Genomic DNA, 15,934 nt, shown 5'->3' on the forward strand with positions numbered 1-15,934 from the left:
AAAAAAAAAATTTAATGCTATCAAAAGGTGAGGTCGCATTAATCTTGTTTTCCTTCTCGCCACTGTCGTGAGCCTTCATTCCAAGCCACATACACAAAAAGGGCCAGCACCACGTGAACAGCAACCACTGCGACAATAGCTGCATAAAAATAGCTGTCCCTATTGGACATCCCAAAGGCACCTATCAGGAGACAAAAATAAGTTTGCATTTTATTTAAAAGTTTGTTAAGGTACATAAATAAAGCACAACAATAATTATCAGGTGTTTATTAACTAATCAAACAAAAAAACCCATTTCTGGATGGTAGTGAATCTGATAAATTAAAAGATATGAGTACATTCTACACACAAAAAGCATTATTTTAAATGGAGCCATAATTATAATTTTGTCTAGGGACTTCAAATATGAGATTCATCTGTATTTAACTTTTCCAAACTTTCACATGCAAAAGAAATAAAAACATTAATATATTGAAAAATCTATAGGGCCAGTGAGATACTGAAGCTGTCTAAAGTGCCTGCTTGGGCAAGCTTAGGCAAGCGCACAGAGATCTCAGTTCGATCTCCAGCACTACATGCTGCGCCAGCCTCACCCCTAGGGTGGGCTGAGCTGGCTACACACACACACACACACACACACACACACACACACACTAGCCTGCGGCTGGTTCCATCCCACACGCTCTGCCATGCCAGCCCTGCCCGCTGGGTGCACTGAGATGGTGATTGAAACTGGGCGTGGTGGCCTGCACCTGTAATCCCAGCGCTTGGGAGGCTGTAAACAGGAGGATCACAAGTCCAATCTAGTAGCGAGACCCTTGTATACCTTGTACTAAATACATTTTTTAAAAAATACAATTAAATAAAATCTATGAACAAAATGACAAGCTACAATAATTATAAATGATGAAATACATATTTGAAATAATTCATGCACGTCATTTTTGTGAAGACAGACGTTTACATGCAACAAAGGCATAGAAATTAAATTAAAGGCAACAATGTTTGATCAGCCAAGGATTACCTTCAAAGATGTAGGATTTGGTTGCAAAGTATAAGCCGATGGGCACAGTTATCATAAGAGCCGTGAAAAACAGAAGCGTTTTCAAGGTCGATGCCAAGGAACTTTCATTTCTGGAATTAAAAAAAAAAATAAAGAAAGAAAATAGTATTCCACAACGCCATATACAAATCTCTGTTCCTAAAGGCATAAATGTCCACAGATGAGACCTAGCGAATGTCCCCTTTGGTGGGAGCAGTTAAAAAGGAGGAACAGTGTGGGAATGGCGCACAAGGATTGTCCAGGGACCTGTCGTTCTATATTGTGCGACCTGTTCACAAGCTGTAGACCAGGCTGACATGAAAGCCACGCCCACGCATTTTACTGGCTGGATCTCAGGAGGAAAAATGACTCCCAATTGCGACACTGGCAAACACCCGCTTCTGCGCAGAACCCCGAAGCCAAACAATAAAATCAGTTCGCAATCCGCATCTCCCAGCGGCAGCACAGGACTTCCTGTACTAAGACCAGTCTTTCAAATGCCGCCGTCCCATACAGCTGAGAATAACGACCTCTATTTAACTTAAATGCTACAAAAAAATTATATTTTCATGTATTCCAATCTTCCCCGTATTAAAAATAGAATAAACGGGTAGAATATAATTTTCCTTTTGGCCAATAACATCACCCAAACCTCTGCAACAGTGATTGTCCCCTCCCCTACCAACTGTGCCACTGCGCAGACTGCTAAAGCAAAGTGTGCAGCATTCGGAGGCAAACAGCATGGAAGAGCGGACCCCAGCGGTTGAATTAAGAAATGACATGGAAACTACATCAGAAGATCAAAAAAAATAAAATAAAATAAGAAGACCCAGAAAACTCAACCAAGACTTGTAGATTCTTATTGAAAAGTTTCTGCTTGTCAAAAGAAATCACCAACAGAGTGAAAAGACATCCCACATACTGGGTAAGAATCGTAACTAACAATCACTCAGACAAAGGTCTTCTATCTAGAATTTATAAAGAACTAAAAAAAAAAAAAATTGGCTCCCAATATTTAAAGACCCAATCCAGAAATGGGCATCCGAGATGAACACGTAATTCCTAGAGGAAATTATAGACGTGAATAAATATCTGGAAAAATGCTCCACATCACTAGCCATAAGTGAAATGCAAATTACAACAACATTGAGATTCCATCTCACCGCAGAAAGAATGGCTAACATCAAGAAGTCAGCCAATAATATTTTTATATTAATTTTATTGAGAAACAAAAAGCAATGCGACAGTTTCAAAACAGATCAGTAGACAGTTACAATAATTAATGCATTGCATATTGTTATCTTCGTAGTTATTCACAGTACAAGATGCAGACAGGAATGAACTGAAAGTAGCTATAACTATGCCATTCTGTATATACAGATATATACATTTTTTTTACTACAAATTGGTCTTTTAATTATATCCCTTTTCTGTTAACTTTTGTCAAAGACAGGTATTACCTTGACATTTAGATATTGTAGGTGTGTAAATTCAGCAAAATATTCTAATATAGTCCAGTAGTCCATAATAGTGGGTCATCCACAGGACTGGCAATGTCAGAAGTTGTTGACTTGAGCTTTTTACAGCTCAGCATATTCATATGGTTTTACTTTTTATACCTCCTCTTTATACTTTTCTGCTGGATGGTTAAGACCAAGATAAAGTAAGACCTATATAACAAAAAATGTAACTTTTGTATCTGACAAGGTCAGTCAAATCCCCTCAGGATTTATCCTGAGATCCTGTACCTCAGAATGTAGAACTTTTGTCAGTGTCAGCCATGTGGATGAGTCACGGCTATTGCTTGGCCAATGTGCTCTCTGTGAAAGCCTGAGAGAATGTTTTCTCTCCATGTGACTCTCCTTAGGCACACTCTACATCCTCAAGCACTTTCCTCTGCGGCCCCATCATCTCCTTGATCAGAAAATTTGGGACACCACTGAGTTACAGGATGTTACAGTACAGGTTCTCTTATGTCGTGAGTCCTCATTGACCTTGAAGGGGCAGGGCCACAATGTTGGCTACCTTTGTTAGCCCTTCTTTTTCTCTAATTTTTGGTCTGCAAACTTAAGTTGTTAACCCTTCAGAAGAGAAACTTAATGATATTATTACCCTAAAACATAGGCAGTTGAGCTTACATCAGTATCTGTCTGAATATCAATCGCTTTAGACATAACATAGAACAGGTATTTTCCATCAATTGTTGATATGCTAAACTTTAAATCTCTACAGAATGTGAAAAAATAATAATAAAGAAATAGAAATAAACAATTACAAATTTTCACAGAAATTTAGAAATCTAACCATATACAACATTGTAGCAGGACAGTCCTATGACATTTTTTTTCTTGTCTGTTTTCCTTTATTACTTTTTCTTAAACATTTACTTTGAGAGAGAGAGCATAGCAGTAATTGATAAGACATTAGAAGCAGTATGCTTTCAGAAGACCAGGATGACAGGTATTCCAAGCATAACCCTAGTATCACACATTGCTATCCTCAGTGCAGTTGCTTAGTTCACAGATATCAGTATATATAGTTAGTTGGGGTGAGAAGCCTACCAATTAACTGCTAGTTTCAAAAACCTGATGGAGATTCTCAGGGCCATTGCCTTAACTATCTTGTGTATATAAATGTGTGGTTTTGTCCCTGCCATGTTTCCTAGCTTTTCTCCTTGCCCTCTCTTCATTGTTTAATCTTTTAAGTTCTCACTTTCCACTTAGTTGTGTTATACCATTCAATTTTTATTTTTTCTTTTGAGTTCTTAGAGAGACTATATGATATTTACACAATAAACACTGGGAAAAGGGAACGAACTTATTCAAAAACGAAAGTTACTGAGTTGAGGAAACAGACAGGAAAGAGAGTAGGGAAGAGGCAGGGGGATATATCTATGAATGTGAGCAGGATGCTTTGGACAACTGTACTGTGCATTTCTACTGGTCTATAGAAAGGAGCAGATAGTAATCTGTTTTTACTTCTTTTTTCAATTATTTGTACTTTTCTTAATTTCTTATATACTTCTTTCATTTTACTCTCTTCTTCCAATTTTACATGCATATATCTAGCAATATGAATAACTGGTTGGAAGACAATACTATGTATTAAAACACTGAAATTCATATTACTTTTTTCAGTGAAATTCTGTATCACTTATAATTTTTTGTGTCTCAATACTATTTTATACTCTCTTTGAAAAGTAAAAAGTTAAAAAAAATTAAAAATTAAATAAAAACCAAATTCAGTTGTGCAGCTGGATACAAAGTCAACATTCAAAAAGCAATAGCTTTCCTCTACACAAGCAACAATTTCATGGAGAAAGAAATTAGGGAAACCACACCCTTCACAATAGCATCCAAAAAAATGAAATACTTAGGACTCAACCTAAAGGAAAACTCTATACAACAAAAATTACAATACTCTAAAAAAAGATGGAAGAGGATCCCAGAAAATGGAAAGGGGACTGGCCAGATTGTTCAGCAGAGTAAAGTGCCTGTTTAGGGAGAGCACAGCAACCAGGGTTTGATTCCTGGCGTGCCATGCAAGTCCTGTCCCCGGTGGCACGCTGAGATGGTGATTGAGACTGGGAGTGGTGGTGCATACCTGTAATCCCAGCACTTGGGAGGCTGAAAATTGGAGAATCACTATTAGTCCGATCTATGTAGTGAGACCCTGCAGACCCTGTACCAAATACATTAAAAAAAAATGGAAAGATATCCCTTGCTCATGGATAGGAAAAACCAACATTGTGAAAAGGGCATACTCCCAAAACTGTTATAAATATTTAACACAATCCCAATCAAAATATCATAGCATACCTCACAGAACTAGAGAAAACATTTCTAAAATTAATTTGGAACCAGAAGAGACTTAGAATATCAAAGGTAATCCCAGGCAACAAAGCCAAGTCAGGAGGTATCCCAATCCATGACTTGAAATTATGCTACAAAACTACTGCAATAAAAATCAGCATGGTACTGGCAAAAAAAATAAAAATAAAAAAACCACAGACCTAAGGATAAATTGAACAGATCAGAAGATGAAAACACAACTACAAACACACTCAGCCACCTTGTCTTTAACAATGGTGACAAACATGTTCACTGGAAGAAATATAGCCTCTTTAATAAATGGTGCTGGAAAATCAGGCTGACTACATGTCAAGACTAGAACTAAATCCATGTCTAACACCATGCCCTAAACTAAAGTCAAAGTGGATCAAAGATCCAAATATTAAAACAGAAACACTGAATATACTGGAAGAGAAAGTAGGTTGAAATACTGAAGACGTAAGTGTAACCAGAGACTTCATGAACATAACAGACTGCAAGGCAAATACTTCAATCAACAAATAGGATCTCATTTAATTAAAATGCTTTTGCACAAAAAACTACCAACAGATTGAAAAGACAACTCAGAGTGAGAAAAGTTTTAGCCAGTTGTGCCTCAGACAAAATACTCATATCTAGAGCATATAAAGAACTGAAAAATATCAGAACCTCCCCAAATTCAAAGACCCAATTCAAAAATGGGCATCTAACATAAAATACACTTCTCAGATGAATAAATACAAATGGAAAATATATGAAAAAATGTTCAATATCATTGGTCATTTGAGATAAGCAAACTAAAACAACACTGAGATTTCACCTTACTCAAGAACAGCTAAGATCAAGAAGTCAACCAATAACAAATAACAAATACTGGAGGGGTATTAGGAAAAAAGAACCCTTCTCCACTGTTGGTGGGAGTGCAGACCTGTGCAACCACTGTGGAAATCAGTGTGGAAAAGTAGACTCAGCTATCCTGCTTCTTGGTATCTTCTGAGAAAAATTGAAAACATCATACCCCAGCAATATATGTGCACCCATGCTCACAGCAGCACTGTTTATAATAGCTAAATCTAGGAAACAATCCAAATGGCCATCAACTGAGGAATGCACAAAAGCGATGTGATATGTTTATACAATGGAGTACTACTCAGCTATATTTATAGGTAAATGGATGCACCTTGAGACCATATTTATAAGTAAATAAATCAGACCTACATGTGTAAACATCATGTTGTTGCCTTGATCTGAGTAACTAAAAGAGTAAATAAAGTCTAAAATGTACGATAGATACTGTTAAATGGGAAGAAATGATTTAAAAGGAAATAGGAACTAGGTTAGGGAAAAGCAAAGGAAGAGAGAGAAAAAGAAAAACGTGCAAGTTAGTTAAACTATTAATGTTTCTTCTTTCATTGAAAAGTTCATGCTAATATTGATTGCAGAAATTTTTATGCCCATACCTTGCACTAACTACTTTAAAGATAATGTGTAATGTATTAACTATTTTATTTTGTTATGAAATTGTTTTACTTTTCATTTTAAAAATGACATGTGTTTTAAAGAAAACCAATTACTTTCTACCACTCAACTAGTGGTATTTTCTACATATTAATTTCTACATATTAATTTCTAAACCCCACACTCTACCTGTAGCCTACATTAATGCTCATCAACCAATGAATGGATTAAAAAGTTGTTTTTAGGGGCTGGGGACATAGCTGGGTGGCCTAAGCGACTGCCTGGCAAACGCAAGGACCAGGGTTTGATCCCTGGTACAGCATGCTATGCCAGCCACCAAGACCGGGCATAGTGGCGCATGCGTATAATCCCAGCACTGGGAAAGCTGAGACAGGAGGATCACTACAAGTCTGAGCTGCATAGCAAGACACTATGCCAAACAAACAAATAAATAAAAGATTAAAAAGAAAAATTTGTAAGTTTTTTTATACCATGGAGTACTACTCAGCCACTAAGAAAGATAAAATTGAGATCTTTATAGCTAAATGTATGGACCTTGAGTTCATGACTAAGTGAAAAAAAAATCGTACACATGTAAATATTGTATTCCCTGATGTAAGAAAATGACACTTTCCTACTTTTTTTTGGTACCAGGAATCAAATTTAGGACCTTGCACTTGTTAGGCAGGCTCTATGCCACTGAGCTATCTCCAGACTCAAAATGACACTTTAAATAAGAACCAAAACATACATTAGCTATTGGGAAACAGGAAGAAAATGTTAGAAAGGAGAAGGAAACCAGGGACAGAAAAGGATAAAATGAAAATAGAGCTTTGTGAACAGGGAGGGGAAGTGGACTTGACATGACAGGAATTGAGGGGAAAAAGAACAATCAAGACACACCATGTACAAATACAAATTCTGTATCATGAATCTGACCATTATGTGTACCTGAGTTGTACCTGTAACCTTATATAAAAAAAATGTATAGCCTATCCTCAATTTCTTCTACTTTTTTTTCTTCTGCATTTTAGGGAAGGGTCTACAGGGTGTCCCGGGGCTCACTACTAGCCTGGACTTGTAGTGATCTGCCTGTTTACAGTATCTCAAGAGCTGGCGGCCACCACGCCCAATCTCAGTTGCTATCTCAGTGTGCCCCGGGGCAGGGCCGGTTTGGCAGGCCCCTGAGTCTGCTCGTAGGTGCTTTAATCTGTTGAGGTAATTGGCTGGTCCTCTATCTCACTACTGTTAAATTTCCAAAATTGGATTACTTTTGTCAGTTATTATGTCAACTAATTTAGGACTAAGTATAATTATACATAGCGGGATAACCTAACAAATGCACTGCTAGACGATGATGCAAGTCATTGCGCAAACACATTCTCGCACAAGCTAAGAAGATGGCTACAACATCATGATATACATAATCCTATAGGACCACCACTCTACATGTGGCCTGTCATTGGCCAAAACATCCATGTCATTGGCGCATGACCATGCAGGGTACACATTAAGGGTACAAACCTTTGAGAACTACCTAAATTCCACCAATGTTTACTGTACATTTTCTCCTTGCCTTCTGACCCACCCCACTGCAAATGGCAGCTCTGCTAGCACAAACCAGCTTGGGTAGACTCTGCAGTTTATTACAAATAAAATGATGTCATTCGCGGCCTGTAATCCCAGCACTGACGAGGCTGAGGCAGGAAGATCTTTGTGAGTTTGAGGCCAGCCTTGACTACACAGCAAGACCCTGCCAAAAACAAAACAAAAATTTGCTAGTATCCTCATAAAGGAGCCTACCTGGACAAGGGAAAGTAAAAAGACCACAGGGCTCCACTGATTACAGGCTCTGGGGATGGTGGGCTTGGTCAAATGTCGGCTTCCACACTTGGGAAGTGTGTAGTTATAACTGGTTAAGTCTTGGGTAAGTTTCTTATCCCACGTCAAATTTTACCCTTTCTTGTTTTTGTTTTGTGTATTAGGGAAAAGTCTACAGGGTGTTCAGGGTCTCACTACCAGATCGGACTCGTAGTGATTCTCCTGTTTTCAGTCTCGGAAGAGGTGGGATTACAGGCGCGCGCCACCACGCCCAGTTTCAACCGCCATCTTAGCTCGCTTTAGGGGTGAGGCCTGCACAGTAGGCCTGGGCTAGAACCGCAGGCCCTTGGGTCTGTTTGCAGGCGCTTTAGTCCACTGAGCTATTTGACCGGGCCGAAATTTTACCCTTTCAAAATCAGGAAGCTAAGCAGTTAGAGGAACTAAGAACTAAGAAATTCGATCATATATGTCAAATGCCTGGCCCCCAGTAAACCTCAATAAATGGGAGTTACTCCTTCCCCACCCATCTCCTTGCCTACTGGAATAGGGTGTAACACCCGTGTCTCCATCACATTCCTTCTTCTCAGCCAGTCGTCCCCATCCCATGATCGGCGTCCCCCAAAAAGGGCGGGAACCAGCCTCTACTCCCTTCCATTGCTTCATTCCCACAGCAGACACATTAAAGCCCACGGTGCGGGTCTGAGTAGGGGACGTGCGGATGAAGGAGGCCAGGTTCCTGCCCTCAGAGAGCACATCCTGCAATAGGGAAAGAGACTACAAACTGGAAAAGTACAATCCAGCTCTCCAGGAGAGAAGCGCTAGGGCAGAAGCTTGAGCTGTCGCCCACGACCCGGAATCCCTTGCGCCCACGAGTGAAAGGGCTGGGTCCGGAAGCACAGACCCGCAAGTTCCAGGCTGCTGCCTGTGTCCCCCACCTCGCGGCCCGACCCCGAGGGTCCAGGTCCCTCGTCCACCCACTTCTGTGCGGGCCTTCCCGCACGCCCCGCTCCAGGCTGGGGCCAGCAGGCCTGGAGCGCCAGGCATGGCTCGGGGCTACCTGAACTCTGGTGGCTGCAGCGCGTTCAACGCCGCCTTATCAACCCGCTCCATGGCGTTGCCGGGCCGGCAGCAGGTACTCAGCGTCGACGAGCTGCGATCAGCGATCTCGCTCCCGGGGACAGACGAGCAGATCCCTCAGTGAGCGGCTCAAGCTCCCGACGGCGGGTTTAAACGCGCAGGCGTGGCGCGGGGCGGTGACGTAGGAGCAAGGCGCGCGCAGGCGCAGTGTGCTTACGCACGGGACTTACCCGCGGGGGCTGCGTGGCGTACGCCCAGCCAGGAGGGGCTTGTGTTCCAAGAGCAGGCCGGGCGAGTACCCCAGCCACTCCACGTTGAGGCGGGCCTTTCCGCGCAGCATAGTCCTCCCGGGTGGGCGGCTGTGTTGCCGCCCCTCAGCTGTACTTAGCACCTCTGGTCTCAGACTCGGCCCCAGGCGTGGAGCTTCGGGAGCTAGGCGACTGGGTGTAGAGGAGCTGCGAGGAAAGACAAGCGGGCAGATGGCTGCGGTGCTAGGCAACCGAGCAGTTTCTGACAACAACACAAGCAGTGCACATCGTTCCACCAGCCTGGTGCAAGCGCCTCCTTAATGACTTCCTGCAGTGTTAGTCCAGCTGTGGGAAGCAGGAGGAGTTACTTTACCACTCACCCGAGCTTGTATAACTAAAGATCTGCCACTTGAAAGAGCTCTTGCTGAGAGTGACTGGCCCAAGCCAGTAGCCAGTGACCCTGACATCCACTTAAAGTTATAAACATAGTATGCAGCTGCTCAAAAGCCACCAATGGGACAAAGGGGACTCAAATAGTAAGGACAGATGGGCCTCTAGCACATGCAACCCGAGAGAGGTATAAACGAGAAGGGTGTGTGGGCCCAGGGTCATGCTTAACAAAACTAGTTTGCTACTGGCTGCTAATAAGAGCACAGCCCTTACATGGTCAACCCCTGGAAAGGGCCCCGGACCATACAGCTATTTTCTGCACCGCCGCACTAGCAACTTAGGGTGGGAGAGAAGTAGGGCACTGAATACCAGCAAGCCCGGGTTTTAGTTCAAACTATAAAAAAAATCCTTCTCTGGGCCTCATGGAAATCCTTACGTGGAAAAGACTTGCCCCTGGTATAAGAAGTTGGGAGAGAATCTAGCTCGGGGTTTGGCAAACTGGCCAACCAATCAATCATTAATATAGGGGCTGGGGAGATGGCTCAGTAGAATAAGTGCTTCCCTGGCAAGTGCAAGGGTCTCAGTTCAATCCCTGGTTCCACCAAAAAAAAAAAAGAAAAAAATCACTAATATACCCTACCACATTTTGTCCACAACCCTTGAGCTAAAAATTGGCTTTCTATTTTTCAGTGGTTGAAAAAGGTGAGTAAAATAATTCCCCACAACACATGAAAGTTATGAAACATAAATTTCAGTTCTTGTAAATAAAATAAGCTCGTATCGGAACTGAGCCATGCTCATTCATTCATGTTAGTGACACCTGCAGTTCAAAGTACTTGTGATACAGATCATATGTTCTAGAAAGCCTCAAATAGCTACTGGCTGGCCCTGTGCAGGAAGTTTGCAAAACCGTGTTCAACCTGATCACCCCACAGTCAGGTCCTGACCTCCTAGACATCCACAAACATTCATAGAGGTTCCAAGAACAATTACCAAGACATTTTATAATGTAACAAGTGTATTTATTTGCCACAGAACATAAAAAGCTACTTAAAATCTCACGTTTCTTTGACCTACAGCACTAATTATATCACATTGAAGAGTTAGTTCTGGTTAACACGTGAGAAAATGTACAAATTACTACTCAACAAAATCAAGCCATAGCATACTGAGTAGATCTTTTAAAATATGGAATGAACCAAAGGGGAAGGATTGTGTATTCCCAATGCATAAAATAGAACCTGGAGTAGGTTCTGTTGTGTTCCAGGAGGCCCTGAAGAAATATTTGTTAAATAAATTAGCATTGTCCACTAGGCTTCTTGGCAGTGAAAACAGTAGAAACCACTGCTAGGGGCTTCCATTTTTAAAAAGTATCAAAATTATGTGGTGTGCACAAGAGCAGCTAATCATCTCTCCCACACCAGCCAGAGCAGTGCCCACCTGTAGTCCCAGCACTCAGGAGGCTGAGGCAGGAGGATCAGTGTGAGTTTGAGGCCAATCTGGGTTACAAAATGTGCTCAAGTCCAGCCTGAACTGCATAGTGAAACCCTGTCTCAAAAAGACAAAAAAAAATCATCTCTCCCTGTGGACACTAAACATCAGAGACTAAGGTAAGTTCTTTCTGTGAGGGTTTGTGGGAAGCCTGTGTTCCATGCCTCTCTCCCTTAGCTTCTGGGTGTTAGCTGGCACTCTGGCATCCCTACATCTGTGTCTGTGTCAAAATTTCTCCTTGTAAGGACACCTGTTATACTGCATACTCCTTTATGATACTAATTTGTTACTCTTGTGACAACAGTACTTCCCAATAGAGTCACACCCTGAAGTACTGGACGGTAGAACATGAGCATGTGAATGGGGAGGGGTACAATTCCAGCCATAATAACCGCACAGATAAGGCAACCATGGAGCAGAGAGGGAAAGGGAGTTTGCGGGTGTCTCGCGGCTAGCTAGTGAGGCCGAGCTCAACTCCTGACTCTAGGCACACATTTTTACATTGTTATCTTAACAGACTGTGTGGCGGCTACGTGGCAGCTCACCCAGGAGCTAATTTACACGTGAGATTTGATATATGACAAAATGCTTCCTTAATCTAATCTACATATTTTGTTCTTTTTAAAAATGTAATCTAGGGGCCAGCGAGACAGCTCATTGGACTAAAGTGCCTGCTTAGGCAAGTTTAGGCAAGCACAGGGACTGAGGTTCAATTCCTGGCACTACATGCCACACCATCCCCACCCCCAGGGCGGGCTAAGCTGGCCACAGAGTCTGGGCATAGTGGTGCACACCTGTAATCCCAGCTCTGGGGAGGCTGACTAGAGGATCATGATGAGTAGGAGCTGCGTAGTGAGACCCTGGAACAACCAAATACATTTTTAAAAAAAATCTAATTTACATATTTTGTTTTTTGTATAAAATAAATCTGTACGTGTAACTCTTTCTATAACTTTTTATGATGACCTATACACTGTATCACCATTTACTGTGAGTTCACTGAGGTGCCCAAAGAACTTTAAGAATAAACTCAGAAAGCTAGGCATGGTGACTCACGCCTGTCATCCCAGCACTCAGGAGCATGAGGCAGGAGGATCGTTGTGAGTTCAGACCAGCCTACGCTACAATGTGAGCTCGAGGTCTGAACTGCTGACCATCTCAAGAAGACAAAAAGAAAAAAAAAAAGAATCAACCCAGAAGCTGTAAAGGAAGGAAAGTATTTAGCCAGCACTCTGCCTGGACAAACAAAGCCCTGGAACCTCCCACCTGACGCAGCTGCTAAAGCATTAGAGAGAAGTGGAGCTCAAACAGGCTGTTGCCATGGGGATGAAAAGGCAAGGGGCTGTGGTCGCGACAGAAAAAACCACCTAGTGTCTCGTTAATTCTCTGGGAATCAGTGAACAATTCTAAAAAGCCCCCCTCTGATACTTTGCTGTTAGCTAAGAAAGCTGACAGCTAAGGATGGGAAGTAACAGGCCCCAAATACTTTGGGTCAGCGCTAAGACTTGAGGCTATATGGACTCCAACTCAGTCTAGTGAGTGCTTTCTGCATGGAGAGTGTGCAGCCGAGGTGAGGTTTCGGAAACAGCCTTCCCAATTGCTTCACCAACGCACAAAGGCACACTGCCCCGCAGATCCCTCATGGGCCTGGGCAGTGGGGCTGCTTGGCATAGCCAGAGCTAAACCGCAGCGGTGCTTTCTGAAGCCTGACCTTGCCGTATGGCATTTTCCAAACCAGGACATAAAGAAAACGGAAATGAGCTCCACCATCCCACCCACAAAGCTTGTGCTAAACAGAGGAGACACGCAGACATGCACCCACGGGTTGGGGGATTCTGGCTTCATGGTGATATGGGACGTCATGTTTCTTCTAAAAATATCAAATGTGCGCCCTGGATAAAAATATATAGTCCTGATTGTAAAAAAGCTGTTAACAATTATACATAGTAAAAACCTGCGCTCGCTGTCAGCATCGTGCATGTCTACTGCTTCCTGGTGCAGAGCTTGTTGCCTAGAACGCTATAGCGTCCCTCTCATGGGTAGAAAAAGGGGGTGACAGAACGTTGCGGCGTGGTGCACTCGCAGCTTCTTTTTCTCTTATGTGTCAATTCAGCACTCTAAGTTCAGCCAGAGCACTAAGCAGAGCACGGACAGTAGGACCACGGAGGGTTCAGGGTCCCTGGACGGCCACTGCTCTGCCCACCTGCCTTACACTGGGAAAGAGAAAGCACCCGCTGGAGAGGCAAGAAACGGGCCTTGCTGCCTGCCCAGCCCCCCACAGCCCCTGCCACGCCAGGAGAGGAGCCCTGCCCATGACGCATGGCAAGGCCCCAGCTGCCAACCCAAACTGACAAACCATGCCCCAAGTACTTTCCCGATGGGCCCTCCACCACAGGATACGTCACGCTGAGGGGGTAGGACTGGACGAGGACTCCCTGAGGACTCATGCCAAGGTAGATGCACAAGTTGTGCCCAACTAGTGCCAGGCTCTGAGGAGGTCCTGGAGACCAGAGCAGGTGTGCCAGCTCCTAGCCCATGGGACTGCTCCTCGAAGCAGGAGTGTGGGGTGAAAATGCCTGCCCCAGCCCGGCCTGTCCTGCCCTCAGTTGTTAAATGAAACACACACACATTTGATGAATAGGTGAGAGGGACCTAAATGAGTATCCGGTGTTTGCAGGATTGCAAAGCAACTCTAATTTTTTATTCAGGTTTTGTTGTCAGTCCTGTTCTCAGGTTTTACTGTTGCCTTGCTCCAGGTTGAAAAGATAGAAACAGCAGATAAAGGAAGAAATGCAGGCGCCGCGGGAAAAAGAATCCCAGGAGAAGCAAGACAAGGAGGAGCTGGTTTCGGGCAGGGCTAACTAAAGACATTTCCCAGGTGTCCCTTGGTGCCTGAGTGCCTGCGGGCATTCCTTCTCCAGTGCAGTGAGGTGAGGGACAAAAACAGGCCTCCAAGTCCAGGCCTTGGGGCTCACAGGCCCTGGGCTGCTGCCCTGGCTCAGGAGCTAAGAAGCCCAGATTCCCTTCCACGAAGGGCAAGGTGAAGGGCACGCGCACACGTGTGCATGCATGCGTGCGTGCGACCCGGGAGGCTACTGGTGACTTGTCAGCACACACAGGAATTTATATAATTAAACACAAAGCCTCTTCCATTTCAGAAAGACTCTCCAAAAAAGTTGAATGAAACTTTTAACAGAATAACCATTAAACCAGAATGTGGTGTGCATCACAGGTGCTCAGCTCCAGGGACTGCAAGACAAAGCACACAGAGCAAAATGAGTAGCATGGGGTCACAGGGCAGTAGAAGCTAGACCCCTCTCCTCCCAGGGGACTGCAAGCTCTCCTGTTACCTTCCTTGCTAATTTTATTTCAAAGCTATATTTCCCAGGTCTGTGATGAGACATTCCTCTTCGTGAGATGGGTAAGCTGCTGACATAATCATTTGCAGGGTACAAATTAATTTTAAAAATGGAAAACTATTTTATATACCAATAATGAGCTAGCTTCAAAAAAAAAAAAAAACACCTTGGAATTAGCCTAAGTCAGTAGGCCAAGGATCCCCTATGTGAAAACAACTGAACAGCAAAGAAAACATAACATTGGAAAGGTTGAAAAGAGCTTTTGAAGTTGGAAATTATTCATACATCAGCAGAACTAATAGCTAAAATGGCCACATTGCCAAGTGATCTACAGATTCAATGTAATTCTCATCAAAAGTCTGATGAGATCCTGCAGAGAAATAGGAAAAATAATCCTACAATTGATATAGAACCAGAAAAGACCCAGATGGGGCCGGGGAGATGGCTCAGTAGCATAAGCACTTGCCTGGCAAGTGCAAGGTCCTGAGTTCAGTCCCCAGTTCCGCAAAAAAGAAAAAAAGAAAAAAGAAAAGACCCAGAATAACCATAGCGTTCCCGAACAAAAACCACATGCCTGTAAGTATCACAATAGCTGATCTCAAATTATACTACAAATCCATGTCAGTAAAAACCAGCATGGCCCCTAGGCTGATGGAACTGAGCACGGGACACAGAAGCAAACCCACAGAACCACAGTCACCTGACTCTGGACAGAGGAGCCACAAACCTATGCTGGAGAAAAGACAGTCTAGCAAATGCTTCTGGGGAAACTGGCTGTCCACACGGAGAAGATTGAAACACGATCACAGCCTCTCACCTTGCACAGAAAATCAATTCAAAATTGATCGCAGACTTAAGTGTAAGGTCTGAAACTATGCCATCATTATAGAAAAATTTAAGGAAAATACTTCAAGATTTTGACACAGGCAACAATTTCCTGAAAAGAACTCTGAGAAGTCAGGACATAAAAGAAATAATTTAAAAATAGAATTATATCAAAGTTCAACTCATGACACTGATAAATATTCATAAAATTCTCCCTTGATTGAACTGATTCTATTAGTAAGCTACATTAAAATTTCTGTACTTTTCCTTGGGATTATGTTCACCTGACAGTCATTTATGATTAGATTAAGTAATATTGTCAGCCATCTATTTGCAGAAATTGTGTTTAGGTTTCTGGCTTCTACAGATAATAAATCATATTCCTTAAGTGTC

The 15,934-nt window shown here is 42.8% G+C and overlaps 1 protein-coding gene across 3 annotated transcripts in view; it reads right to left on the reverse strand.

The window, feature by feature from the left end:
• Positions 1 to 6: 6 nt before the first annotated feature.
• The window catches only part of Vma21 (VMA21, vacuolar ATPase assembly factor), a 40,618-nt gene continuing 24,690 nt past the window's right edge, over positions 7 to 15,934 (reverse strand). The window contains exons 1-4 of one of the 3 annotated variants that reach the window (XM_012512644.2): positions 9,857 to 10,000; positions 9,459 to 9,683; positions 1,025 to 1,134; positions 7 to 181 (exon numbers count right to left, since the gene is read on the reverse strand). In XM_012512644.2, the coding sequence (XP_012368098.1) occupies positions 39 to 181; positions 1,025 to 1,134; positions 9,459 to 9,568 (363 nt within the window). In that variant the 5' untranslated portion in view covers positions 9,569 to 9,683; positions 9,857 to 10,000 and the 3' untranslated portion in view covers positions 7 to 38. Of the gene's footprint in view, positions 182 to 1,024; positions 1,135 to 9,208; positions 9,391 to 9,458; positions 9,684 to 9,856; positions 10,001 to 15,934 lie in introns of those variants that run through there. The other 2 variants (XM_023706282.1, XM_004646006.2) reach the window with 2 other exon arrangements.

Source organism: Octodon degus, unplaced genomic scaffold, assembly GCF_000260255.1.
Source record: "Octodon degus isolate 3935 unplaced genomic scaffold, OctDeg1.0 scaffold00249, whole genome shotgun sequence".
Classification (NCBI taxonomy): Eukaryota; Metazoa; Chordata; class Mammalia; order Rodentia; family Octodontidae; genus Octodon; species Octodon degus.